This window comes from Coffea eugenioides, unplaced genomic scaffold, assembly GCF_003713205.1.
Source record: "Coffea eugenioides isolate CCC68of unplaced genomic scaffold, Ceug_1.0 ScVebR1_1332;HRSCAF=2164, whole genome shotgun sequence".
Classification (NCBI taxonomy): Eukaryota; Viridiplantae; Streptophyta; class Magnoliopsida; order Gentianales; family Rubiaceae; genus Coffea; species Coffea eugenioides.
In genome coordinates this window covers 1-26,281 of record NW_020861727.1, presented here as the reverse complement: position 1 = coordinate 26,281, position 26,281 = coordinate 1, and the positions used below count along the sequence as shown (strand labels likewise).

At 41.7% G+C, this 26,281-nt stretch overlaps 4 protein-coding genes across 4 annotated transcripts; 1 reads left to right on the top strand and 3 right to left on the bottom strand.

Moving 5' to 3' along the window:
* The first annotated feature begins 8,813 nt into the window (after nt 1–8,813).
* Nucleotides 8,814–10,043, top strand: LOC113755239. Its single transcript, XM_027299286.1, has 2 exons — nt 8,814–9,430; nt 9,599–10,043. Exons 1-2 carry the CDS (start codon nt 8,814–8,816, stop codon nt 10,041–10,043), a joined length of 1,062 nt encoding a protein of 353 aa, XP_027155087.1.
* A 3,743-nt stretch (nt 10,044–13,786) lies between these two features.
* On the bottom strand, nt 13,787–15,211 carry LOC113755236 (UDP-glycosyltransferase 90A1-like). The gene is given in 2 exon segments (XM_027299284.1): nt 13,787–14,032; nt 14,035–15,211. Coding segments are annotated over 2 exon segments (1,407 nt in total). The 3' UTR covers nt 13,787–13,802.
* An 866-nt stretch (nt 15,212–16,077) lies between these two features.
* On the bottom strand, nt 16,078–18,536 carry LOC113755241 (cytochrome P450 81F3-like). The gene is made up of 2 exons (XM_027299289.1): nt 17,584–18,536; nt 16,078–16,859 (listed from the first exon to the last, which is right to left on the bottom strand). Exons 1-2 carry the CDS (start codon nt 18,493–18,495, stop codon nt 16,239–16,241), a joined length of 1,533 nt encoding a protein of 510 aa, XP_027155090.1. The 5' UTR covers nt 18,496–18,536; the 3' UTR covers nt 16,078–16,238.
* A 5,790-nt stretch (nt 18,537–24,326) lies between these two features.
* LOC113755238 (cytochrome P450 81D11-like) lies at nt 24,327–24,944 on the bottom strand. The gene has a single exon (XM_027299285.1). It carries the CDS (start codon nt 24,942–24,944, stop codon nt 24,327–24,329), a length of 618 nt encoding a protein of 205 aa, XP_027155086.1.
* Between the last annotated feature and the right edge of the window lie 1,337 nt (nt 24,945–26,281).

The following is a 26,281-nucleotide window of genomic DNA, read 5'->3' as shown; positions in this document are numbered from 1 at the left end:
TTGCTTTTTAACAAATATTGAATTGCATTCCTATTTTGACAAAATATAACATTTGGATTGTTGGAAATTTTCAAAATTTGTATGATGTACATACATGTATTGTATTACGAATCAAATGATTCTAAGATGTATATCCATTATGATAAATGTATATTCATTCATGAATATATTCATGTACGTAGGGATCCTTAAATGTAAGAATAGATTCATGTATTTAATCATAGAATCATGTGATGCATGAATTAGAATATAAGAATTTGTATACAATACATTGAATCTATTCATATAAGTATTTATTAAGTTCATTTATTTCTTAAACAATCTTTTCTATATAAAGAGGTCAAGTAGAGAGTGATTTGTGGCAGAAAATTACTTTCCTACTATTTTGAATTCTCTCAAAAATCACTCCTTAGTTCAGGAGGGTTTGTTTTATTTTGTACAAGAATCTAAGACAAACAAATTTCATCTTATCCTAAATAATATTTATCCAAAGTTATTGCGTGTTATACCGAACAAATAAAGTCCAAAGAAAAAGTAATATTCTATCACGATTTGAAATCAATTCTTATCACAATATTTGCCGGTTTGTTGCAATATTGAATATTCCCACCACTGGATGAAGAGAGGAAGGGTACATATATATACACTAGAGGTACTTGAGCTGTGCAAAGCACAGCTTGGGCCCCCTAGAAATTTAGTCAAACACATAACATCAAATTATTTTGGCACATGATAAATCAATAGAAATATAGGAGAAAATTGGGCCTCAAAACAATTAAAATTAACAAATGTTATTTGAACTCTCATTTTTGTTAATCACATTTTCACTATTATTTTTATCATATAGTTTTTATTTATTGTAGGAATACAATTAATAAAATATGGAGTATAAATAAAATTTCCCTCAAAATTTGTTGTGAAGAGAAATTCCATCTATGAAGTTAATACCCCTATTTATTGTGATTTGAATAAAGATTTTTGAACTATTATTATGATAATACCCAAAAAAGAGAGAAAATCAATACACTACAAGTGCATTGCTGTATTAATTAGCAGCATAGTCTTAGTTGTAACTAAATCAAAAGCAGTCATAATGCTTCCAGTATTTTAATAATGAGAAAAAGTTTAGAAAGCCACTAAGACATGTCACAATCTTCAACATCAATATAACTTACTCTAAAGTTTCACATTTTTCTTTCTTTATTTATTTAAATCCCGTTTAAAGGTGACAACATTATCCTGCAGCTCCAGAATATAAATAGCAAGGTTAGATAAAAAATATGAATTGCTACGTTTCCAGATCTACATATACAAATTAGAATTGAACCATTTTTTTTATTGCAAAAACATCTTCCTAATCAAAATTGAATTTTCTAACAATTTTTAATTGTGACTTCTACCACCAACTACAATTTTTATATGCCAACCCAATTGATACTACAGAACCTGAATAATTAAAAAACAAACAAAAATTAACGTTAGTTTAAATATATACAAAATCTTATAGAACACAGAGGTAGAAGAATGCCTAACTAGATTTATCTTGGTGGAAGCATCACATGATATATCTTTTCTCTTTAAAAAATACACAAAATTGTAGATAATTACAAAATGTAACCAAAAAACAAAGAAAAAGAAAAAAAATGTGAAGTAAGAAATCAAATCGTGGGAGGAGAAAAGAAAAGAAAGAATTATTGTTCTATTCTTCATAGAAAATGATCATTGGTATAAAATGAATTCTAAGATCTTTTTACATATTTTAATATTTCACCTTTTATCCATGAAAAATACCAAATAATAGCATCATCCTATAAATTTAACAAACAAATGCCAGTTGACTATAACATTATGATCGAAGAATAGAGCAAATATGAGAGATTAGACATGAAGAAAAAAAAGGAAGAAAAGAAAATGTAAAATGGGATAAAAAAATAATAAAAACTTCTCTTTGTTAAGTAGCTAATCATCTCGACGAAAAAAAAAAGAACATGGCAACAATTTTAGTTAGATTAGTTTTAAAAAATAAAAAATAACAGCACTTGCCGCAAGAAGAAGAAGAAGCGACACAGTTGATTTTCTGAAGGAGAAAAAATATTTTAATTATTTTGGCCCAATTGAATCAAAAAAGGGAAGGAAAAGTTTAGCTAAAATGACCAAGAATCCACTTGTCAAAAATATGTACAATACATATGTCAAAAAGATGGAATGCTATAGTAACTTGGCTTTTTTCTTATATACTAATAGGTAGATATAAGCACGACTAGTGAGAATTAATTTATTGAGGGTTAAGTGCCCAACCATGTGAAGTCAGCAGAGAGTAGTCTGACAAATGAGATGTAAAAAATAACTAGGAATTTATTAAATGGTCCAGCGTTGAATGAAGCTAATAAATGAATCCAACGGCACGTCAACCGTCTTGTCGCTCTCCTTTGGGAACATTTAATATGACGTACGATAAATGAAGAACGGCCTGCACATTTTCCTCTATTTTAACCTTTTGTGTTCGTCTTTGGTGAACGAAAAGGCGTCTAAACAAAACCGAAACAAATTGAGATTGACTCCAGCTAAAATATGTGAGTTGAGTCCGAGCTTGGCCATGCCTTTAAGACTTCAATTCGAGTCTGATTCGATATTCATGTAAAACCAATAGAGGTGCAACGAATCCGATTTAATTGAGCTAAATTGAGTTTAAGTAATTGTTTATATATATATATATACACACACAATAGGCATTCTAAACAATAATAAATATAGAAAATTATATAAATATAGGACTTAGGAGGCTCGAGTAAGCGCGAACCTTCGAACCTCACTCATATATGCTTGATTAGATTTGTTAATTGGAAAATGAGAAAAGACACTAAAAAAAAATGTTCCATGTCTTTATCGGTCACTGGCACGTGTTTACAATGATAAAAAAAGTCTGAAACCAAGTTACACAGTCATCAGTGAGTCACCACAATAACAATAAACATGTTGGACAAGTTCCCAACGTGACAGCTCATTGAAAGACCTCGATCTCGAGATCTTGGGAGCATGTGGCATGCCAAATCAAATGGTGGCATATGATACTAACCGCTTACAAAGATTCAAAAGAATGACGTGACAACAGAAAGAATGTATGCACACGTTTCTTTTTTTTAGAAAAAAAAAAGAGTATAAACTTCTTTTCTCTCTCTCTTTAACTTGATCGTCGGAGTTTATTTTGGAGCAGATCTGAGGTTGTGAAGGTTTACTGCCATTTGTCGAGTAACAGACCCGATCCACAATGAATTGCTTCAGCCCATCCGTGGGAAAAGTTTAGTGGGAAAAGTTAGAAACGACTAGTTATTCGAACAAGTGAAGAACCAATTTGTAGATTGTTGTGATTGCACTGCTAAGATGCAAACGGAAAGCAAGTTAATCTTGTGTCGAAGAACTGGTACTAACCCTTGAGCAACCATGCAAATATTGGCGTCAATATATAATTTTCCAGAAAGGACAATTGTCCAACATTGTCACACTAATCGTTGCTGATACGTGTCTTACGAATGTCAAACAATGAAAAATGTCAAAACCAAGTCAGTGGGTCACCGAGCCCCTTGGGTTGGCTCGAATGGTTTCAGAGTAGTCTAGTTAGATCCAAAGATCGTGTGTTCGAGTCATTTCTCTACCGCTTGTGTATTCTTGGGGGGTAGGGTGCACAAGCGCAGGGAGATTATTATGGCAAAGTTGGAATACTCCCTGTATTTGAAAAAAAAAAAAAATCAATGGATCACTGCAATAAGAATAAACATGACTCCTCATCAAAAGATCTCGACCTCAAGGGCTTGGAAATACATAGGATGCCAAGATCAAACGGTTTCAACTGCTCACAAAAATATAAAAGAAAGATGTTTCTCAGAAATAGAGTAAAAAACCTTAAATCTATCTTTCTAACTTTTATTCCAGGGATGGATCGCCGTTTTCTACCAAAGAAATATCAAAGTTCGATTAACACCTGAGGAGGGTATTTCCAACTCGCCCTGTAGCACTCCTGGATCCTCCACCTCGGCAGGCCCTCGGGGGCCGTGACTTCGGCCCAGCTATCACCTCGGCCAAGATCTTCTATCATAAGGCCGAGGTAAAGTATAGGGACCTGACCACCGAAGTTGTGGGACATGACCTCTGACACCTCTGATACTTCTGATAAAGCTGCCCTGACATGCGCCGCCAGACCCTGACAACTGTTCCGGCGCGCCTTTTCGCAGAAGCCCATCACATCTACTTGATGTTCTGCCCATGGCAGATCTCTAGGGACCCGGGCTAGTAGTCCCTCTTTCCTGTCCATACTCTATAAATACCCAAAACTTTTATTGAAGAAGGGGATGACCAATTTCCTGGTAAAAATCATATACTGATTCTCTCTATTAAATTATTTTCCCAATCCCGAACTAACTCAAGTTTCGGAGTTCTACCGGGGGATTCAGCCCCTTTCGTAACCTAAGCAGGTGATCCAGACCGTTGTGACCTCTTCAACTGTAGCACTGCCAGTTCACGGTTCACCCTAGCCGGTCCGAATTCACCACTTCAATTGGCGCCGTCTGTGGGAACGTGAAGATATCAGAATATGAAGCCTACGCGTTCTAAGAGCAGAAAAGCTCTCACTATTGGGGCTGAGCAAAGCAATGCAGCTCAACAGGAAGATATTTCAGAAGGGCAGGAGTCCCCAAGGACTCAGCCCGCAAACGAAGAAGCCATAACACGTATGGCCGAGTTTGTAACCGAGAACCCCAACATCTTTGAGGAATTGGGGAGGTACCTAAAAAAGCAGGGCACGCAGAAAGCTGAGTCCTCCAAAAGGAAGTCAGATGGATCCCCTGAAGGTTCATCTGACGAGGAATCTGATGGGAGGCGCCTAAGCCGGAGTGCTTCGAAGCGGGCATTCTCTAAGGCCACTTCTAAGGTAGCCTCCCTGACCAAGGCATTCTCACGAGGACTTTTAGGGCGACGACCTGAGGAAGAACCTCGATTGTTGGGAACGCCCGGGGTGAATTACATGAGAGCTCCACCTTTTACCGACGATATCAACGAGGAAAGACTTCCTCCCAATTTCAATCTCCCCTCTATACCATCTTATGACAGCCGAGGTGATCCCGAGGATCACATCCATGCTTTCATCTCGGCCTTCCATTTATACTGCATCCCTGACCCTGTCATATGCCGAGCTTTTCCGGTATTTCTCCAGGGGACTGCTCGAAAATGGTTCTGGGGATTAGAACCTAGGAGCATCTCAACCCTGGGGGAATTGGTGGAAAGATTTCTCCATCGGTTCATCTCCTCCCAACCTACGACCAGGACCTCGGCTTACTTGCTGAACATGCAGCAGAACCCGGGAAAGTCACTTCGGTCGTATGTTCAGAGGTTCCATGAAGAAAGCGTTCAGATACCTGACCCCAATGAGCAGGTCACCATTGCTGCTTTCACCCATGGACTTGTGTCCGGGGTATTCAACACGGGGATCCACAAGAAGTATCCCCGCACACTCCACGAACTATGGTTGAAGGTCGAGAAGGGCATACAGGCCGAGGACCTCAACCGCATGAAGAAAGAAGTCCAAGCTGCCCATCCGAGGGCTGACCCCCGAAGAGGGAAGGAGCTTGGCCGAAGTGAAACGGGAACAGGAGGCGGCTTCCAGAGTCCAGGCCGAGATCGCCGCAGTGTATTTGACAGGATCTCCAAGGGGAAGTCACCCATCCCTGAGTCCGAACTGACTCCCCTGAACACCACCCGGTCTCGGGTGTTATCCGTAATGGAACAAAACAACCTCGGGAAGGCCCCCCTAAGATGTACGGCAGCAGAGACAAAAGGAACTCGAACCTCTACTGCTTATATCACCGTGATATAGGGCACGAAACCGAGGACTGTAACGATCTCAAAAGGGAGATCGAGAACCTCATTAGACAGGGGCACCTAAAGCGGTTCATCCGCCGAGGTGGACGTGATGAGAACCGACGTGACAAACGAGGTGACCAACGCCGAGACGAGAGGCGAACATCGAGAAGCAGTTGTAGACCCCCAGAGGATCCTAGGGAGACAAAAAGGCCTCCCGAGACGAATTTTCAGGTCAGGGGTTAGGATATGGGCCAAACATTGCCGGAGTAATTAATACTATTGCAGGAGGTCCGACGGGAGGGGATAGTCAGAACTCCCGGAAGAGGAACTATAGACAGGCCAACCCGAAACAAGCCGAGTCAAATTCTCGACTATCCGAGGTAATCACTTACGGACCCAGTGACCCCGTCCCAGCTGCTTCGAGTAGCCACGAAACTTTGGTGATCGAATTGCTCACCAACAACTATATCGTCCAGAAGGTTTACATCGACCCAGGGAGCTCAGTGGATGTTATGTGCCTTCGTACATTCGAGAGCCTCAAGTTGGCCAGGGAGCACATGACCCCGGTGAGAACCCCTCTTGTAGGATTTGGGGGACACATTGTGCATCCAGAGGGAATGGTGGCCCTGACGGTGACCGTGGGGCGTCACCCCCGTTGCCGAACTATCCCTGTGAACTTCGTAGTGGTTAAGACCGACTCCCCATACAACCTGCTCCTAGGTCGGCCCACGCTTAATGCTCTGCGGGCGGTATATTCCACCTACCACCTGAACTTTAAGTTTCCTACTCCCGCGGGGGTTGCCGAGATCAGCAGCGATATTTGTGCGGCCCAGGAGTGCTACCTCGCCACTCTACAAGCAACCTCCCCATCTACCTCCAGTGCGAGGCCCGAGAAGAGGTCAAATATCCTCTCTATAGATTGCATCGATCCTCAGCAGGCTGGGAAGATCCCTATGATGGAGGCTGGGGATGAGGTGGAAGAAATTTCCCTGGACCCCATGAAGCTTGATCAGACGGTCCGCGTCGACACCGGACTGCCTGGTCCGATTAAAAAAGAGATGGTGGACATCCTCAAAGAATACCGGAACGTCTTTGCCTGGGCCGCCGATGTGGTCCAAGGAGTCCCACAACACCTCATGATACATGAGCTGAACGTTGATCCCCAGATCCGTCCGATTAAACAGAAAAGAAGACACATCGGCCCTGAACGGAGCCGAGCTGTCGGTGAAGAAGTGGACAAGCTCCTGCCTGCAAAAATAATCCGGGTGGTCCAATATCCGACCTGGTTATCCAACCCGGTCATGGTCAAGAAGGACACCGGGGCTTGGAGGATGTGCGTCGACTTTACCGACCTCAACAAAGCTTGTCCCAAGGATTGCTACCCATTGCCCAAAATCGACACCTTGGTGGACTCGGTTATGGGTTATGAGATCCTCTGTTTTCTTGACGCCTTTAAGGGGTATCACCAGATAGGCATGAGTCAGGAAGATCAGGAGAAGACTGCCTTCTACACTGACCAAGGCACCTATTGCTACACCACGATGCCCTTTGGGCTAAAGAATGCCGGGGCCACGTATCAACGCTTGGTCAACCAAACTTTCAAAGCCCAGATCGGGCGAAATGTCGAAATCTACGTGGACGACATCCTCCTCAAGAGCCAGACGACCTCGTCCTTCCTCTCCGACCTGAGAGAAGTCTTTGAGGTCCTCCGGAAGACGCGGATGATGCTGAACCCCAAGAAATGCGTCTTCGGGGTCATTTCGGGGAAATTTCTGGGATACCTCGTCTCGAGACGGGGTATCGAAGCAAACCCAGACAAGGTGAAAGTAATTCAAGAAATGTCTCCACCTCGGTGCATCCGTGATGTCCAGAGGCTGACAGGGCGGTTGGCCGCCCTGAATCGATTCTTATCGCAATCAGCTTCCAAGGCGTTGCCATTTTTCAAGATCCTAAAAAAGGCGGACAGCTTCTCCTGGACCAAGGAATGTCAACAAGCCTTCGAACAACTGAAGGAATACCTTCATCATCTCCCAACACTCACCTCACCTCGTCCAGGGGACAAGTTATTCTTGTACTTATCTGCTGCAGCCGAAGCTGTAAGTGCCGTGTTGATAAGGGAAGAAGGTGTACAAATACCTGTTTATTATGTCAGCCGAGTCCTCCGAGGTCCGGAGACCAGATATACTCAGGCGGAGAAGCTCGTGCTGGCCTTAATCCATGCAGCCCGTAGGCTTAAGCCCTACTTCTTAGCCCACCACATCTGCTTGAGAACTGACCAACCACTTCGGCAAGTCTTATCACGGCCAGAGGCTTCTGGACGCCTCACCAAGTGGGCCATCGAACTGGGAGAGTACGACCTGTCTTACGAACCTCGTACCGCAATCAAGGCTCAGGCTCTCGCAGACTTTCTAGCTGAGCTCACTTTTGATGAGACAAATAAAGCCTCTCCGATTACCATCCCAGTTACTGCCGAGCTTCAACGCTGGATCTTGCATGTGGACGGTTCGTCCAATAGCGAGGGCAGTGGGGCAGGTTTGCTCCTCGAAGACCCCAAAGGAGAAATATGTTCATATGCTCTGAGATTTGACTTCGCCGCTTCCAACAATGAAGCTGAATACGAAGCTGTTATTGCCGGCCTGCAGCTAGCTCGTAAGCTCGGTGCCGCGCACATCTTGGTCTATAGTGACTCCCAACTCGTCGTGTGCCAAATACTAGGCGAATACGAGGCCAAGGAAGAGGTGATGCATCGCTACCTCTCCAAAGTCCTCCAGCTGGTGGCACACTTCGAGTCTTTCGAAATCCAAAGGATACCGCGGTCACAGAACAAGAGGGCAGATGCCCTCTCCCGGCTCGCTTCTACCTCTTTTTCTGACCTGTACAAAACGGTTCTTGTGGAGGTCTTAGCCGAGCCGGGATATATTGGGGAAGTCGTATATCCCATTTATCCAGGGGACACCTGAATGGGACCGCTAGTTCGATTTCTCTGCCAGGGTGAACTTCCCGAAGACCGAGCTGAGTCCAGAAAACTGCAACGTAAAGCAGCTCGATACGTTCTCTGGGACAATCTCCTGTACAAGAGGTCATACCTCGGCCCGTGGTTCCGGTGTATCACACCAGAAGAGGGCCAAAGGGTCATTCAGGATATACACGAGGGACTCTGTGGTGCTCACGTCGGCTACAGGATGCTCGTCAAAAAAGCTCTGTTGCTAGGATATTTCTGGCCCACCATGAGGGTAGATGCCCAGATCATGGTCTTTAGCTGTCCTGCTTGCCAGCACCACGCCCCTGAGCACCATCAGCCGACGAACCTCATGATTCTCATCACCTCGCCATGGTCATTCGAACAATGGGGGACTGATATAATCGGGCCATTCCTCAGAGCCCCAGGCAATTTTGCATACGCGGTGGTGGCAGTAGATTACTTCACCAAATGGGTCGAGGCCGAGCCTTTGAGAAGTATCACCGGATTAGCGGTTCAAAAGTTCTTCTGGAAGAGCGTAGTTTGCCGCTTCGGTCTACCCCGGGTGGTCATCTCGGATAATGGAAGACAGTTTACTGATAACCCCTTCAAGGCATGGTGTGAAAACCTGGGAATCAAATAGCATTTCACCTAGGTCGGACACCCTCAGGCCAACGGACAGGCCAAAAATTTCAACCGCACTCTCCTTCATGGTCTCAAAACCAGACTACACCGAGTTGGATCGTCTTGTGTGGAAGAACTCCCCAGCGTTTTGTGGTCTTACAGGACCACCCCAAGGTCGGCAACACAAGAGACCCCGTTCTCTTTAACGTATGGGTCCGAAACTGTGGTCCCAGCCGAGTTCATCACGCCGAACCCACGAATGCCCGCATACGCTGCCGAAGTTAATGAAGAAGAGCGGCGAGTTGATCTCGACCTCGTCGAAGAGAAGCGTGATATGGCAGCCGGCAAAGTTGCCCTTTATAAAAATATCTTAACTGGCAACTTCAACGCTCGGGTCAAACACCTACGGTTCAGTCCGGGAGACCTAGTGCTCCGGAAGAATTCGGTCAGCCGAGCTGAACCACAAGGAAAACTTAGCCCTAAGTGGGAGGGACCCTACCGGGTTGTTGAGTCCAGCCAAAACGGATATTGTAAATTAGCTTATCAGGATGGTTCTCGGGTGCCTCGAACGTGGCATGCTGAGAACCTTAGATTGTATTACCCTTAAAGGGTGCATGCTTTAAATTATAAGTTTGAGTTATTTCTCACTTATTCTCATTTCATCAAGCGAAAAATAAGGGGACAAGTAGCAGCAGATGGAAGAAATAAAGAGAAGAAAACTGAGTTCAATTAAAGAGGCAGAAATACAAAGTTATATTGAAGAGCAAAAAGAAGACCGAGGTCCGGAATGCTCCTAAGCATCCACGACCTCGGCATTTAGGTACAAAAGGGAATGTTTCTAAGGGTTCCCTGCTCCGGACCCTTCTCCACCCATAATTTCTCCTCCTACCCCGGCATCTTGCTGACCTTCAGCCTCTCCGCCGGCCTGGTCCCCTTCGAGATCATTGCCATCCAAGTCGATCTCATTAAGCCACTTGTTGAACTCGGCGCGGACCTCGGTTAGGTTACTTCCGGCTTTGATGCCTTCGGCCATGCGGTCACACAGCTCTTTGGCATTCTCGTTATAGTTCGGCGCATCTTGGAGAAATTCCAGCTGCTTAGAAGAGAGGAAAGGCGCCGCGTCGTTGACAGCTGTGGTGTACCCGAACATGAAGCTCGGCAGTGTCAGCTCGCTAAGGTCGCGATTGAAAGACTCCGACTTGCGGAAGGCTTCCAAGGCTGACACCCCGGCCATCTCTATTGCTTTCTTGGATGACTGCTCCTCTTGGGCTCTTCTCTCTTTTTCCTCACCGAGGGCAGTTATCAGGGAATTCTTTGTCACCTCGGCCCGGTCTCTATCTGCTTCGGCTTTATCTCGCTCCAGCTCGGTTGCCCTTAGTCTCTCTTCCAGTTCGGTAATTTTCTTCTGAAGCTCTTCTGGTGGCTCATATTTCTCCATTAAATTCCCGTAATGCTGAATCATCTCGGCGAAAAAGGCCGTGGTGGATGCCCAGGACACTGAGGCACTCTGCATTAGCTCGCCAGGGGTGAGCTTCCTGGCATAAGTGTTGTCTCGCGGCAGCACTGAATGCACAAGGAGCTGCTGTACGACCAGAGGGTTTTTGCGGCGGTCGTTGACATTGATGCTCCACTCCGGGCACCACTGTGCTCCGGAGTGCCTCTTGTCCTCCCCGACCTCTTGAGAAGGTACGTGGTGGAGGTTGAACAGTGAAGACCCCGTGACGGGGCGAGTTGGAAAAGTCGTCACACCCTGACCCCGGGGTGGAGAAGCTATAGTCACTCCTCGAATGGGGACCCCCTCCGGAATGGCTGAGGCTTGGGATCCACCAGGAGTGGCTGAGGTGCGTGAGCCCTCCCCCACAATCACCACGGGAGGTGTCCGGCTAGCCGTTGTCGCGGCAGTCTTCTTGGCCGGTCTGGTGGAGGGCTCGGCAGTTTCCTTGCGTTTCTTCGGTCTTTTGGCCACCTCGGCTGCCGTCCCGGACGTTATCAAGTCAGAAACCCTCGTCACTGCGAAGTACGAAAAGAGAGTTAGTTAGAATCATGGAAAAACAAACAGAGTAGGGAATGGAAAAGCACAAGGTTTCTTTAGCCTAGAGGAGAAGAAGACGGGGTGATCCGAGCTGATCAGAGCTCGGCTGAACCCGCCGTCAACAAGAACTGCCTCGGGAAAATCCCAGCAGTTGATCCTGAGGCCCGACCCCGTCAGTTTCTTGAAGTTGTCCTCCTCCAGTTTACCCGGAGAGGTCTCTTTGACCGGGGTGGGAGGCCTCCACCAGAACCCTCTAGGGAAGTCTTCAGCTGGGACGAAAATGAAGTTCCCCTTTCACTCCTTTATCGAAGTAGGGGCATCCACCACCAACTTCGGGATCTTGTTCCCGAAGTAAAACCATCCCTTTTCACTTCCGCTGTTTTTGAGCGAGTAACATCGGCGGAAGAGATTGGCGGTGGGTTCTATATCCTGATGTCGGCAGAGCAGTTGGAAGCCGACGAGAACGCGAATGGCGTTGGGGGTGAGTTGAGTGATTCTCATCCCCCAATACCTCAAGCAGTCCCTGAGGAATCTCGTAGTGGGCATTCTGAGCCCGGCCTCCAGTTGATCCACATAAATGGCCACCCTACCCCTTGGTAGCAGTGCGGCTGATTGATGTGGCCGAGGCGGATAGAGGCTGTAATTCCTCCTCCAGGGATACCGGCGAATCACCTCGGCTACCAGCGTCTGGTTCATGACGCTGCCAAACGTAGGCATCTGGCCGTAGTTGAGGGCTGATATATCCGGAGGGGTGGTCGGCTCTTGCACACCCTCATCCCTGGGAGCCTCGTTGCCGAGGTCGTCGTTATAAAGGACCTCAGCTTCAACCTCTATCTCCTCTTCTTCCTCTTGGAGTACCTCGGTCTGGTGAGACGCTCCGGCCTCCCCTTCCCCGGCCGCAGAAGCGGTCCTCTCCTCGGCAGTCCTCTCCTCGGACGGGTCGGGCCTCTCTGCCTCGGTGAAGTCAGGCCTCACCGTCTCTTTATGGATACGCGCTGTCCTAGCCATTACTAAAGAGGGAGAAGTGAACTTACTCAGAAGATGTGGTTCAAGGGATTGCCGAAGTGAAAAAACAGAGAAACAGAGCTTTGAGGTGATTTTTGATTTCCAGTAAAGAGTGAAACGGTAAAAAAGGGGACCCCTATTTATAGGCCAACAGGGGGAAGATGAAAAGGCGAAACTCTTGGAATTCTCGAGGGCACGACCTCTCTCCTCATTAATGAAAGTCCTATTCATCAGACCGTTTATTTCGCGTCTATCCATGGATTTGTTAATAAAGCTGACAGCCATCATTTCACCTCCTTCACAGTCCCATCCGCACAGTCCTGATGTGTACTTGATGTGTTCCGTGTCCTACACGCTTATCAGTCTCGGGAAGTAACAACCTCGGGAGGCAACGACTTCGCCCTTCCCAAGGCTTGGGGGGCTTAGTGAGGAGGGTATTTCCAGCTCGGATAGTGCCGGGGTTTCGCCCTGTAGCACTCCTGGATCCTCCACCTCGACAGGCCCTCGGGGGCCGTGACTTCGGCTCAGCTATCACCTCGGCCAAGGTCTTCTATCATAAGGCCGAGGTAAAGTATAGGGACCTGACCACCGAAGTTGTGGGACATGATCTCTGACACCTCTGACACTTCTGATAAAGCTGCCCTGACATGCGCCGCCAGACCCTGACAACTGTTCCGGCGCGCCTTTTCGCAGAAGCCCATCACATCTATTTGATGTTCTGCCCATGGCAGATCTCTAGGGACCCGGGCTAGTAGTCCCTCTTTCCTGTCCATCCTCTATAAATACCCAAGACTTCTATTGAAGATGGGGATGACCAATTTCCTGGTAAAAATCATATACTGATTCTCTCTATTAAATTATTTTTCCAATCCCGAACTAACTCAAGTTTCGGAGTTCTACCGGGGGATTCAGCCCCTTTCGTAACCTAAGCAGGTGATCCAGACCGTTGTGATCTCTTCAACTGTAGCACTGCCAGTTCACGGTTCACCCTAGCCGGTCCGAATTCACCACTTCAACACCAAAACAAAATTGCAGAACTCAGCTTCTACAAGGGCAGCTGCAAGTTGCCCATGACCCTGTATTTAACTTGCGTTTAGTGTGTTTACGGAAACTTTCTTTGTGCTTTTGGTGACTAAATTCACGCAAATAAACGAACAAAACCTTACATATGTCCTGTAAACAAAGCCAATCATGCACGATAATCGATTTTCTTATATGGTTAAAACTCATTATGCAACAAGCATGAAATGTACAAGTGCGCTGCCCTGACAACCCAATCCCCTTGTGTCTCCATTTCAGAGAAAAATTTTGTAGGAAGAAGCTTCTCTTTCATGCAATTCTTTTTGCCTGCAAATCTGACAACTCATTCATGACCTGACTCAATGAGCTCCTAGATGATCCACCCTCTTCCATAGCTTTGATGGCAATTTCACCAACTTCCTTCGCATTCTTCCTCACCTCTTTTCCAGACTCTTCTTCCATCAATTCTTTTACAGCCATTTTCAAAGTCTCCCATTTAACCAAACCATTCAAGGTCCCGTCACAAGTCTTCACCCTATCCCAATCTTTATCTCCTCCACCACCATCTTTGCATTCAGTGGCTGCTCCGCCAACATTGGCCAAGCCAATATCGGAACTTTTGCACATATGCTCTCGATCACGGAGTTCCATCCACAGTGACTTAGAAATCCCTGAACACTTTTGTGATCAAGAATTTGTCTCTGATCAATCCACTCTTTTACTACTATTCCCCGGTCTTTGACTCTGTTTTCAAAACCATCACTCGAGTCTGACTGATCATTTCCTCTAACTATCCACAGAAAGTTCACTCCTGATTTCTCCAATGCGATTTTAACCTCCTCCAATTGCTCCTTAGATATCTCTGCCTGTGATCCAAACGAAATGTATAAAACAGGATTCTTCTGTGGTAGTTTTTCGTCTAGCCACTGAATCCACGAAGGTTTCTGGCCGGCTGCTTTTGACGGCTGGGCAGCTAGGCAGAGAGGTCCAATTGACCATGCTCTGGGGACACATTTTTTGTTCCAATAGTCCAGGAAAATGGACTCAAGCTCGTAGAAGCTGTTGACGAGAAGGCCATAGCTATGCATTGTTGCTCTGCCATGCTCCAAGACAAGTTGGAAGTACTCAGTATCACGTTCTGGATAGGCAATTTTTGGGTCAAAGTCATTTCTTGTGAACTTGATCCATGGAAAATCATCCCCAGGAAAACTGATTTCTTCAGTGTCTGATTTTCCTCGTTGGAGCAGAGAAGTCGGGCCTACAACTTGAACCAAAGTCGTGGCATAAATGCCTGTACCATAGAAAACAAGCCTTGGGATACTGAACTTCTGGGCAGAGTCAAGTGTCCAATGTAGGAAGCCATCGGTTATCATGAATGTGAGATTTGGGAGTGTGTTTAAGGTTTGTTCGAAGTGGGGTTTCATCAATTTGGTGGCTTTAAGAAAGGAAATAAATAGAGACATGGATGGAAGTTTATCGGTACTTTCAACGCCTGGTGGTATTCCGTCGATGTTCTAGGGGAAAGGGAGGATGACTGTAGAGATTTTGTTGTGGAAGTTAGAGAAGAAATTAGAGATGATGGAATGGTTTGCAGGGGTGGTTACAATTGTTATTACAGCGCCGTGGCGGTGGTGGAGGAGCTGAGCTAAGTGCAAGGATGGAATCATGTGGCCTTTGGACATGAATGGAAACAACAAAACATGAGGAGGGGGAGCCATTTCTCTGTTTCTTGCAAACACAATTGATTCTCTGTTCTCTCTTTGGTAGTAATTAAACTATGATCATGGTTACCAGAATCCAGGACTCTTGATTCAAGGTTTACACAATTTTATAATCTAACTAATGGAGTAAATAAAACCTCAGCTGGTGCTACTTAAGCGTCACAATAAATGAAGTTGACAACTCACAACAGGGGCTCAACATCTCCATCAACTCTCAAAGGAAGAAATAGAGTCCACGGACTTGATTGATTCAACAACTCGGATAAGGCTGCTGCTTTACCATCTAGCAATCTTTGTGATCAGGGACTAAAGGGAAGGGATTGGTTGGGCGGTTATAGGGACGGAGTGCAACTGAGACGTCTCATATTCGAGTTTTTCTACGGAAAAAAATCTTCATATTTTGGATTTCTTCGGGTATTCATTAGGCACTCGTTAACATATTTAAAATTTATCTAATCTATTTTATATATATATACACACACATACTATAATTATTATTCTTCCTTTTATTTATATATTTTTGCCTATTTAATCTTACCTGCCCTTCTTTATATTTATTTGTTCTAATTAATCTTGTATTTTTTATCTGAAATATGTCTTAAGAAGGGTTGTCCAAATAGATAGACTTTTTACATACTCATTTTTTTTATCTCTCATTGATTATCAACATTAAAGAAAACTTGACTTTTCGGATCAAGAAGTTGCCAACTAAGATATTGCTTAGCGTGGACATTAGGGGAATGAATAAATATATGGTTGAGTCATTTTCGGTTAGGAGTTGCAAGGTATAATTATTGTGCTGTGAAAATTCCAACTTAAAACAAGGAAATTTAAAAATTGGCGTCATCAAATACCAACTACTATAAAGTAAATTACTCCATCATTTTTTTCCCTTAAAGAAACAAGCGAAATATATAAAACAAGAATTTTTTTTACTAGTACATATTTTTTCTTCAAACAAGAATTAGACGCGGAAAATAGTGCCCACCCTTTCTCAAGAGTCAAGATACATCCTCGTCGCAGTCTAAATTTGAGAAAGAAGACTGATCATTCCAGGTCGTGCTTGACAGTTGGCGACTAAGGGTTGAGCTTTAGGCATAGTCAGTCCAGGCCCCTCAGCTAAATCTACCGTCTCCTCGCTGATTCTGCTCCAATCAAAGCACTGAATAATTGATCCCAAAGCAAATCCAACCATGCGCATGGCCAATCCCTCCCCAGGACAACCTCTTCTACCAGAACCAAATGGCATTAATTTGTAGCCATCTCTGGTCCCTTCAAGCCCTTCAAATCTTTCAGGCTTGAATTTTCTTGGATCCTCCCAATTCTTGGAATCATTTTGGATAGCCCACAAATTGACCATCAACATTGTCCCCCCAGGGACACGGTAACCCCCAACCACACATTCCTCGGAGGATTCGTGGGGAATTAATAAAGGCCCTGCTGGAAACATCCTCAATGTTTCACTAATTATGCACCGGAGATAGGGTAGATTAGGCACATCTGATTCATCTAATAAACGTTCTTTTCCTATGATTCTGTCAATTTCTGCTTGTGCCTTCTCCAAAGTTGATGGATTGTTCAGCATTAGTGACAATGCCCACTCCATAGTTCCCACTGATGTATCGGTACCTGCTGCTAGTAAAACCTGCAATACGAAAGTGGTCAATGGTGAAATGCACTTGGGAAAAGAAGAAGAAAGTGGTAAACGCTAGAATGAAGAGCATGATCAATGACATTTGCTTCTAAAGTCATCAACCAACTTTAGACATCGGTTGGCTAGACATCATACTTTCCTTCTTTTTTTTTTTCCAGGCGGAATGAAACACACACACACAAATAATGAAAGACACGGAGCAGGCATCAACAAACCGATCCAAACCAAAGGCAACCTAAGCGGGACCCACGTAGCACACACATCCAGCCAATTGGGACGGTGCACCCATGTAACTTAAGCTCAGGGTAAATACACACATCATACTTTCTTTCTGCTTCACTGTCAAATGCCAACACCGAAGAAAAGTAGGCCCCCCCGCCCAATACGTTGGGATCTACTCCTGTTCACACCATGCGGTCAACTCTATTCTTGGACTGTACCAGTGAATTTTTCTTATTCATCATAACTTATTGCACAATAATGAAAGCAATTCAATTACTATAAGACAACTGAAGTAATGTTATGCATTATACTCAAAGAAAGCAGATTTTGGCCATCTAGATTTAGTCACTTAATCTTCGAATTACTTTCAATTTCTATTAATTTGTCCTTAATCGAAGTTTGACATTTTCTAGGGAACATAGAAATGATAACAAATTAGGTACATTAATAAGAAGAAGAAGAGCCAGAAAGAAATTTATCAGAGTAACCATACCAGCATAAGGCTTCTAATGATTTCATCCTTGTAATACTCAGGTTCCTTCTGTTGCAGGGTCAACAAAACTTCAATCAGCGTTTTCTTCTTTTCCCCTGTTTCCCCTGCATCGCCGCCACCATTTTCTGCATCTTTTGCACTCCTAAATCCCTTGATCAACTCCTGCATGAATTGATCCCTATTCTCCTGCAAAACCCTCAAGGCCTTCTCCGTCTTTCCCACTTTTAACCACCTCAAAACCGGCAAGAAATCTCCCATATTCGAAGCTCCACCAATTCTCATCGTCTCCTCTACAATCTCCCTGAACCTCTTAGCCTCCTCAACTTCCCCAACATTCTCCCCATAGTACCTCTTCCCAGCAATCATCCTCATCATCACGTTCAACATCAGCTCAAAGAAAAGGGCCTTCATATCCACGCTTTTCTTGTTTTCTGAAGCTGAAAGCAGCCTTTTCAGCATCAATTTTACTTCATCAACACGTATCCCGTGAAGCGTTTGAAGCCTGTGGGAAGACAAGATCTCCAGTGAAGCTATCCGCCGTAGATTTCTCCAGTGATCCCCGTAGGACGTCCATGCCATTGAGGTATAATTGTATCCCAGATGTTTTCCAGCCAGCAGACGCGGGCGGTTGGCGAAAACGATGTCGTGCTTGTTGAGGCATTCTTCGGCTGCGGAAGGGGAGGAGACAAGGAGGACTGGGCGTGAGCCGAATTCCAGGAGGAGGACCGGGCCATGACGGTTGGAAATCTTGGCTAGGCCTCGGTGAAGAGGCTTCTTGATGAGGAGGAGGTGGCCGAGGACGGGGAGATTAAGGATGGGACTAGGTGGAAGGTTTCGGATTTTGTTGAGGAAGTGCTTGGTGAAGATGTATAATGCTAGGAAAAGTGGAAGGTAGAGACACAAGGCTTCCATGGATAGTTGCGGATTTCTTGCTGGTTTATTTGGGATTGAATGATGGATGGGGTTTAATTAATGAGAGTTAGTGGATTTATTGTTGGACTTGTGACTCTGAGTGGTCTTCATCTCGTTTTCTTGTAAGGTTGCAATTGACAGCCAGCCTATGAAACTTCCTATTAAAATGTGCAATTATAATCGTTGGCTAAATTCTATATACAAAGATGACTTTTGAGTTTGGGAGAGTGAATTTGTTATGAGTAGATTAAAACCATTACGAGCTATACTATACATAAGGGCAGCTCCAATGGGGGTGTAATCAGTAATGGGGAGCCATTACACCGCTGGAGCCGTGTCATGGAGATTACACGCATCACATGTATGATGCGTGTAATCCATTGAACGTGGGCCCTATGGCAACGATAAAATTTCAGCACAAAGCATATTTGGGATCAGACTTCGATCAACTTCGATCAGACTTGGTCGAGCATATTTGGGAACGATTCGAAGGCAATGACAATGAAAATTAGTATTCATTTTGTTATTATTTGTATTTTATTTGATTTAACTTATGTAATATTATGTTATGGAGTTCAACTAATTACATTCCGAATTATTAATTAAGTATGAATTATTATGATATCTTCGCATTTGAAGTATCAAATATTTGTTTAATTTCCTACATAATTATTTTTTAAAAAATAACAATATATTATTTTTGAAACATAGAAAAAGATATATTATTCAAACTTAAAAATTAATAATATCATTTTTAGAAAATAAAAAAAATTCAAAATGTACAAAATTTAACGAAAGTTAGTACTTTATTTTTTAAAAATAACAACATTAGTTTTAAAAATTACTTTATTTATTTATGGGATATGAGTTATGCATTATTAAAATAAATATTTGATTAATTGTGGACCCATGCTATTACACCTTGTGGAGTGTAATCCATTGTGAGTGAAAGTGTAATAAAAGAGGAGAAAGTGGAATGCTGACGTGGCATGTGGATTACACTCCACAAAGTGTAATAGCATTGTGGATGCTCTAATACAATCAGTGTGGCCCGGCCCCTCTTCTTCAAGAAAATTATGCTTCAAATCAAATTAAATAAGGCTAATGAGTTGAGATTTTTCTGTTTTTTTTTTTTTCGATACGATAACTTCCTATAGTATGGAGGAGGAATAGGACCTGAAGAGGTTCAAGAATAATTCGAAGAGGATTAAATCACCACCAGATCAGACGAATGCACTACACATCTGCATGAATTTTTTAAACAAGAATACATTTAATCGTGACAAATTAGTGCGAGCAAGACCCCACCAAAGTTTTTCTGTTTTCTTGTACAAATCTTCTTGGGTTCGGGCACGGGGAGCGGTGCATGGGTCGGAAAAGTGTAGGGTTGGAGGTTTTTACATTTCAATAGTGGCACTAAACCACTACTTAGCTTACCTGTCATCTACCCTTTTTTTTTTTCAAATATTGTACCCAGAGTTTGGAAGTGCGTTTTTTTTTCCTGCATAAAAATTAAAAATCTTCGGAGTAACAAAATCTTGCAGTTAAAAACTAGCAAATTTTCTACAAATCAAGAGAAATTAAAGCACAGAATCAATGCACAAGTTCACGACAGCAAAGCAGAACCAAATAATTGTCGTGGACCAATCGTGCTCGATCTATTTAATGAGATTCCAGTCCTCCAAGAAAAGTTGGCAACGAAATGAAGTCATATGGAACGGGGCCAAACAATGTGCTGCGCCTAACTCACTTAAGCTATGGACGACTGTTGCATGCTGAAAATTTTTGCACTAAAAGTGTTGCCGAACCACATGGTCAATCTATAGACAAGAACCCTAAATGGAGGTAAGTTCGGTTTTGCACATTACAGCAAATTACTACGTCCAATTTTACTGATTCGCGCAGCTGTGCTTTTGTCACGAGAATGGGAAACCAAAGGATAGATTAAAACTTAAAAGAGTAAATCTTATGTATACTAACGATGTATACACTATTACGGTTGGATATACGACACATATGCAAAATTTGAGTTTCAAATTTAAATTCAAATTATGTGTCATGCATCTAATAATGATAAAAGTGTATATACTGTCAGTGCATCAACTTTTTATCTCATACAGTATTTTTTAAAAAAAATAATATTTCAAATAATCTTAATGTTTGCTACTCTTCAAATTCATTTTCTTGAAAACTCAAACGCACCGAAAGCATCGTTAATTAAGCAATAAAAACAGGTAGCCATTTTTAAAAAAATAAATAAATAAATTCTCACGCTACAAAAGAATTTAGACGAAATGCGCCGAAAAGGGCATATGAGACTTCTGGTCCTAACCGTGTGGGGTGAAGTGTGAAGCATATTTTGATTGGAAGCAACTGCTCCTTCAACTCCGGGGAATTTCTATACAGTGCAAAATTAAAAAAAAAAAGTTGACGAGATTTCTTCGTCAATTAAGGCTGCGCGACATATCTTTCTTCTGGAAGATATTCAAGTGCTTTGCTTACCAGCATACCAGCGTCACTGGAGGATTCCAAGAACTCAACTTTCTACATATGGTGGTTGCATAAGAGGGGAAGGAGCAAATAAAAAAAAAAAAAAAAAAAAGATTTGGTTTCCATGCAAACAACCATTCTCTATCTACAACATCGATCGGTTTGATATCAGGTATTAATAACAGTCTCAGGTATTAATTTTTTGAAAATAAAATAATTAATTTTATAAATTGCTTAAATATACGAAGTTCAATAACTGTAATTGTACGTATTTATGCAATGAATTAGGCGTAACGTAAGTGTGTTAGATGGAAAAAAAATTTCTCTCATAGTGAACCTTATTGTTGAGGTTGTTGAAGGGCAAGGGAATTATTTTATTCTTTTTTTTTTCTAGAAGGAAAACGAAAGTCTTGCAAGCCTATCAAGTTACGACTTCATTTAACCGGAGACAGGAGGTATTGATTCGGGAAAATTGGCCAAAGTGAGAGACACATTTTCCATGGAAAAGTTCTTGTTGATTTATAAGAGGGGGCATTGACCGGCTAGCAATATAAGTCAGTCAATCAACTAATGGATCCAAAACTTTGCGTAATTGGCTATTTTAACTTTCTTGAGTTCCTTAGTCGTCCGTCACCACTCGCCCCCCGCTCCAAGTCTGTGGAAATCTTGAAGCAAGTCAATTTCTTTTCTTCGGGACCATAAGTCGTCCAATTCTGCAAGTTTCCTTGTGTCGCAATCCTCTGATTTATGAATAGATTCAATAATTAATCTGCTAATACATGAACTTGCGTATGATTTATTCATCACTTGATCGAATGATGAATAATTCCCAAATTGTGCAGTAGATTTATTCTAGATACTATTTCTTTCCAAGGCTTGTTTTTCTTTCTTTCGAGTGGTACTAAGAAGGTATAATTTAGTACCTTGAAAGTATTCCAACAGTTAAAAGAGTGGTGTTAATTTTACTTTTTTCTTCACCATCTAAATGTCTTAGGGTTTATCAATTACTCCGTTTGGATTAGCTGTTTTTTGAGATATTTTTTGAAAATTTTACTGTAGCAGAGTTTTTAGAGTATATTTTGGAATATTTAAGAGTAGTAGAGTTTTTGAAATATTTTTTAAACATTAAAAAAATTTAGATTACTTTTTAGAGTACCTTTTAGAGTATTTTTAAAAATTTTTAGTATTTAAAAAACTAATTTTTGAAAAAATGAAGGATTTCGAGGATTCTACTTTCTCATACGTTTTCACATTAATTTTGACCGTTAAAAAGTCTCTCAAATCACAATTGAGAAAGAAGTTCGACCATTTCTTGCCGTGGTTTACACTTTACCTAGCAAAAGTGAAATTAATATAGAAGTATGGGAGTGTCTAAATGTAGAAAGAGACGTACGGTGAATATGATACGTACACTTATATAGAGTAATAGGTTGGGGTATACTAATGAATGCTTATTGCTTAATACGCTGTTAGGAGACTCATCCAACCAATAAGATTTGCTGTCAACTTTGTTCCATTGGCAAGTACCACAGTGGAACTTAACTTTGTGAGTTAATAAGGAAAAATCGTTCAAGATGTTACTTGCATTTCGTTAAATAATTTTTTTTTCCTTATTTTTAAATAATTTTTTATTTCTTACAAATTAAGCCACCTATTGTCAATAAGTTCATGATATTTGTCGGGGCTAAGTTCTTTCGTCTAAGATATTATTGTCATGTCTCCGGGGCCAAAGTAATGCAAAAGATTGTTAATTTACCTGGAAACTTTTGTGGGATGCTATTCAGAAACTTATTACTTGCTAAGGATGATAGCAACTACACAAGCATCATCTGCTTGCTACACTGATCAGCGAGCAATTTTATGAAAGGGTTTATGATATTTGACGGTTCAATTATCACTAGACGTCCTTTTTCATTTTAGTTTGTACTTCTTTCGTCCTAATTATTTGGTTCTGTTTCAAAAATCAAAATTTTTAAAAATAGTGGTTTGATTGTGATGTTTATGCTTCTCTTTTCAATTTTATCCCTACAAAATCAACATTTGAATTTGAATGATAACATGCATGTGATTAGAGAGATGGACTATGTTGAAAAGAGAGATTAAAATGTGTTTTAACTTTATTAACAGGACAAATATTTTGAGACATTCTAAAATAAAAAATAGAATACTTTCATTGGAACGAAGAGAGTATAAGAATTTTAAGGTAGGTAAGTTACTCGACATTTTCTAGTAAAAATATTTCACTGAAGCCAGACCGCCATGTTTTTCCTAGCAAGTCCTAAGATTTTCATTTCCTCACACGAAAACTGAATAATTACACTGTTTTGATGCACGCAGAATTGCATGGTTTAGCTAAAAGAGTTAGTGGTAGAAAGTTCATAATTTTATTTTGACGCACAGAAAATATATGGAGATGCCACTCTTTTCTGTTGCATGTTTCTTTCAGTACTGCATAGTTGAAAATGATTTATTTTTCATGATTACTACTGATAAAATTAAAAAAAAAATTGAAGTAGTAAAGCACTCCAAAATATACTAGATTCATTACAAGGAACATAACTCTTGCTTATATCCAAAGGCAAAATGGAATTAATTTGAATTGCCAAAAAAAGGATTACAAGTTTATTGCGAAATTAACCAAGAACATGTATACATTTTCACATGAATTTGGGCTCTTTTCATTTTTTGATACTTGGCATTACTAACTGGAGCAGCCCAACTTTTTCTTCCCAGTAATCGTATAAATCTTACTACTGGTTATTCAAGTAAGTAGACACGTATCTTGTTGGTAAACTACACTAACTTCCCCTCTAGTTTCTACAAAAGTTAGGGTGAGCTCTTGATTTCAAATGAACATAGACCTCCCCCATCATGAATTTCCATCTACTTAGTGTTTATGATAGATTTGACAATACAGTTTTACCCTTTACCTTTTTTATTCATGTCCTGCATATTGAACAAATAAAAAACTGTTAAAAAAAAAGAGTTTTAATTCTTTTCCAAAAGGAAGTAAAAGTGAAAAAAAAGAGAGACAGTTTTATTCATGAACATTGAAGATCTAACATATTTCTAAGTCCTTTTTTGTTGTTTTATTTTCACCTATCAAAATAAAAAGGTATGCATATGCTTCTATTCCTACAATAAAACGTACTAAATTAAAATGAGGTGTCTCTAACCGTATTTTAAACTTTTAATCAAATCCTTTATTCCACATACAAGAAGGTATAGAATCACAAAAATAAACATTCTCTCAAGCACACTTTGTTCACAATGTCATCACTGCGATGGGTTTTTTTTTTCCTTAGAGGTGCCAACTGCCAAAACAGTCTCTCAAATCTCAATCACGATTGAGAAAGAAGTTTGACCATTTCTCGCCGTGGTTTACACTTGGCCATCAATTCTTTAGCCCTTGGCATGGTAAGCCCTTCTCCTTCTGTCATGTCCACCAACTCTTCCCCAACTCTTTCCCACTCAAAACATTGAATAAGCAACCCCAATGTCAACCCCACAACTCTCATGGCCAAATTTTCGCCAGGACATCCCCTTCGGCCAAACCCAAATGGCATGAACACAAATCCATCTCTTTGCCCTTCCAAACTTATAAACCTCTCAGGCCTAAATTTTGTGGGTTCTTCCCAAACCTTGGGATCATTTTGCATTGCCCATAAGTTCACTAACAGCAATGTGCCACCGGGGATATTGTAGCCTCCAACACAACACTCTTGGGATGACACATGAGGCACCAGAATAGGGGCCACCGGGCAAATGCGAAGTGTTTCATTAATAATTGCACGAAGATAAGGCAGCTGACCCAAGTCCGAGTCATTGATAAGCCTTGATTGGCCAGCGTACGCGTCAATTTCTTGCTGGGCTTTCTTTAGAACTTGTGGATTGTTGAGCAGGAGGGAGAGTGCCCATTCCATTGTTCCAGATGATGTGTCGGTTCCTGCTGATAACATTTGCTGTTGACAAAATTTGCATTATTTTCTGCTAGTCTAAAGCATGGATTAAAGGTGAATACTGTGCTACTCATTCGTTTTATCTTTACTTCTTCCTTTTTTCCTGCACGTCATGATTCAATAGTACAATGGGATTGAATTTTTTATACTATTATCTTGATTCTGTAAATAAGATAGAAATACAAATGAAGGGATAAGAGGAGGTGTATGATAATGTTAGAACATTTATCGTGAGCAACCCTCTTAGTATAAATAGTATTAGACGTAGATAGAATTATGGGATAATTTCAGAAACCTCCCCTGAGGTTTTTGACAATCTCACTTAGGTTTTCAAAATATCGGAAACCATCCCTAAAGCTAATTAGCTAGTAACAATCAGCCCAATTCAAATACAAAAATAATATAAAATTTGTATTGGAAGAGAGAAAACAATTTAATTCTGATAGAGCAATTATTGGGCATATTTTGCACTATTATTCTGTCCTAATTTTGGCTACTCATGATGCTAAGAATTGAGAATTTGCTCATATTTCATATTTGTGTCAATTGTAGGTAATTGGTGTTAAAAGTGATCACGTGAGAAAAATTTTCAGAAGACTCTTTGTTTCATGGCGTGCCCACGCCAGAAAGTGAGGAGATATATCTAAAGCCGGACCTGCGAGCTTGGTGGCAGCAAAAAGTGAGCAATTAGGAGGTTGGGTCCACGTGAACCACGAGAGGCATGGGATTAAAACCCCAAAAAGAAAAGCTTTGCTCCTGACCTTTTATGGATTTCTCTGGCGCCGCTACAAAAGAGAGGAAAAAAGCCAGATTTACGTCTTAGTAATTAGATTAGCTTTTGCTTTTTAGGGTCTGTTTGGTTGGAAGTAAAAAGTTTTCCTTGGGAAAATATTTTCCGTGGAAGTAATTTTCCATGAAAATCATTTCCGTTTCATCATTTTCAGGTGTTTGGTTAGCTTATTGAAAATATTTTCTTACTTCATTTTTCTGGTGTTTGTTTAACTTTTGAAATATTTTCACTTTTATCTATATCTTTACTTTCTACACATTATAACTACATACTTCTTCCCATGCAAAATAAAAAAATTTATCTCATTATTTAACTTTAAAAAATCTTGGAGAAATGTATATATGAATAAAAAATATCTCCTTAAGCAATAAACAAATTGCTGGCCATTTAGTGTCAAATATCAATCACATGAAATGCTTATTGTGACATATATCTTGCACTTTCACTGCTGAAAGTTTCTCTAGAAAAGAATGTCCCTATTATACATAATTAATTACTAGCATAGGATGAGCAGAATGAGGTTTTTTTTTATTTTGAATATACTAGG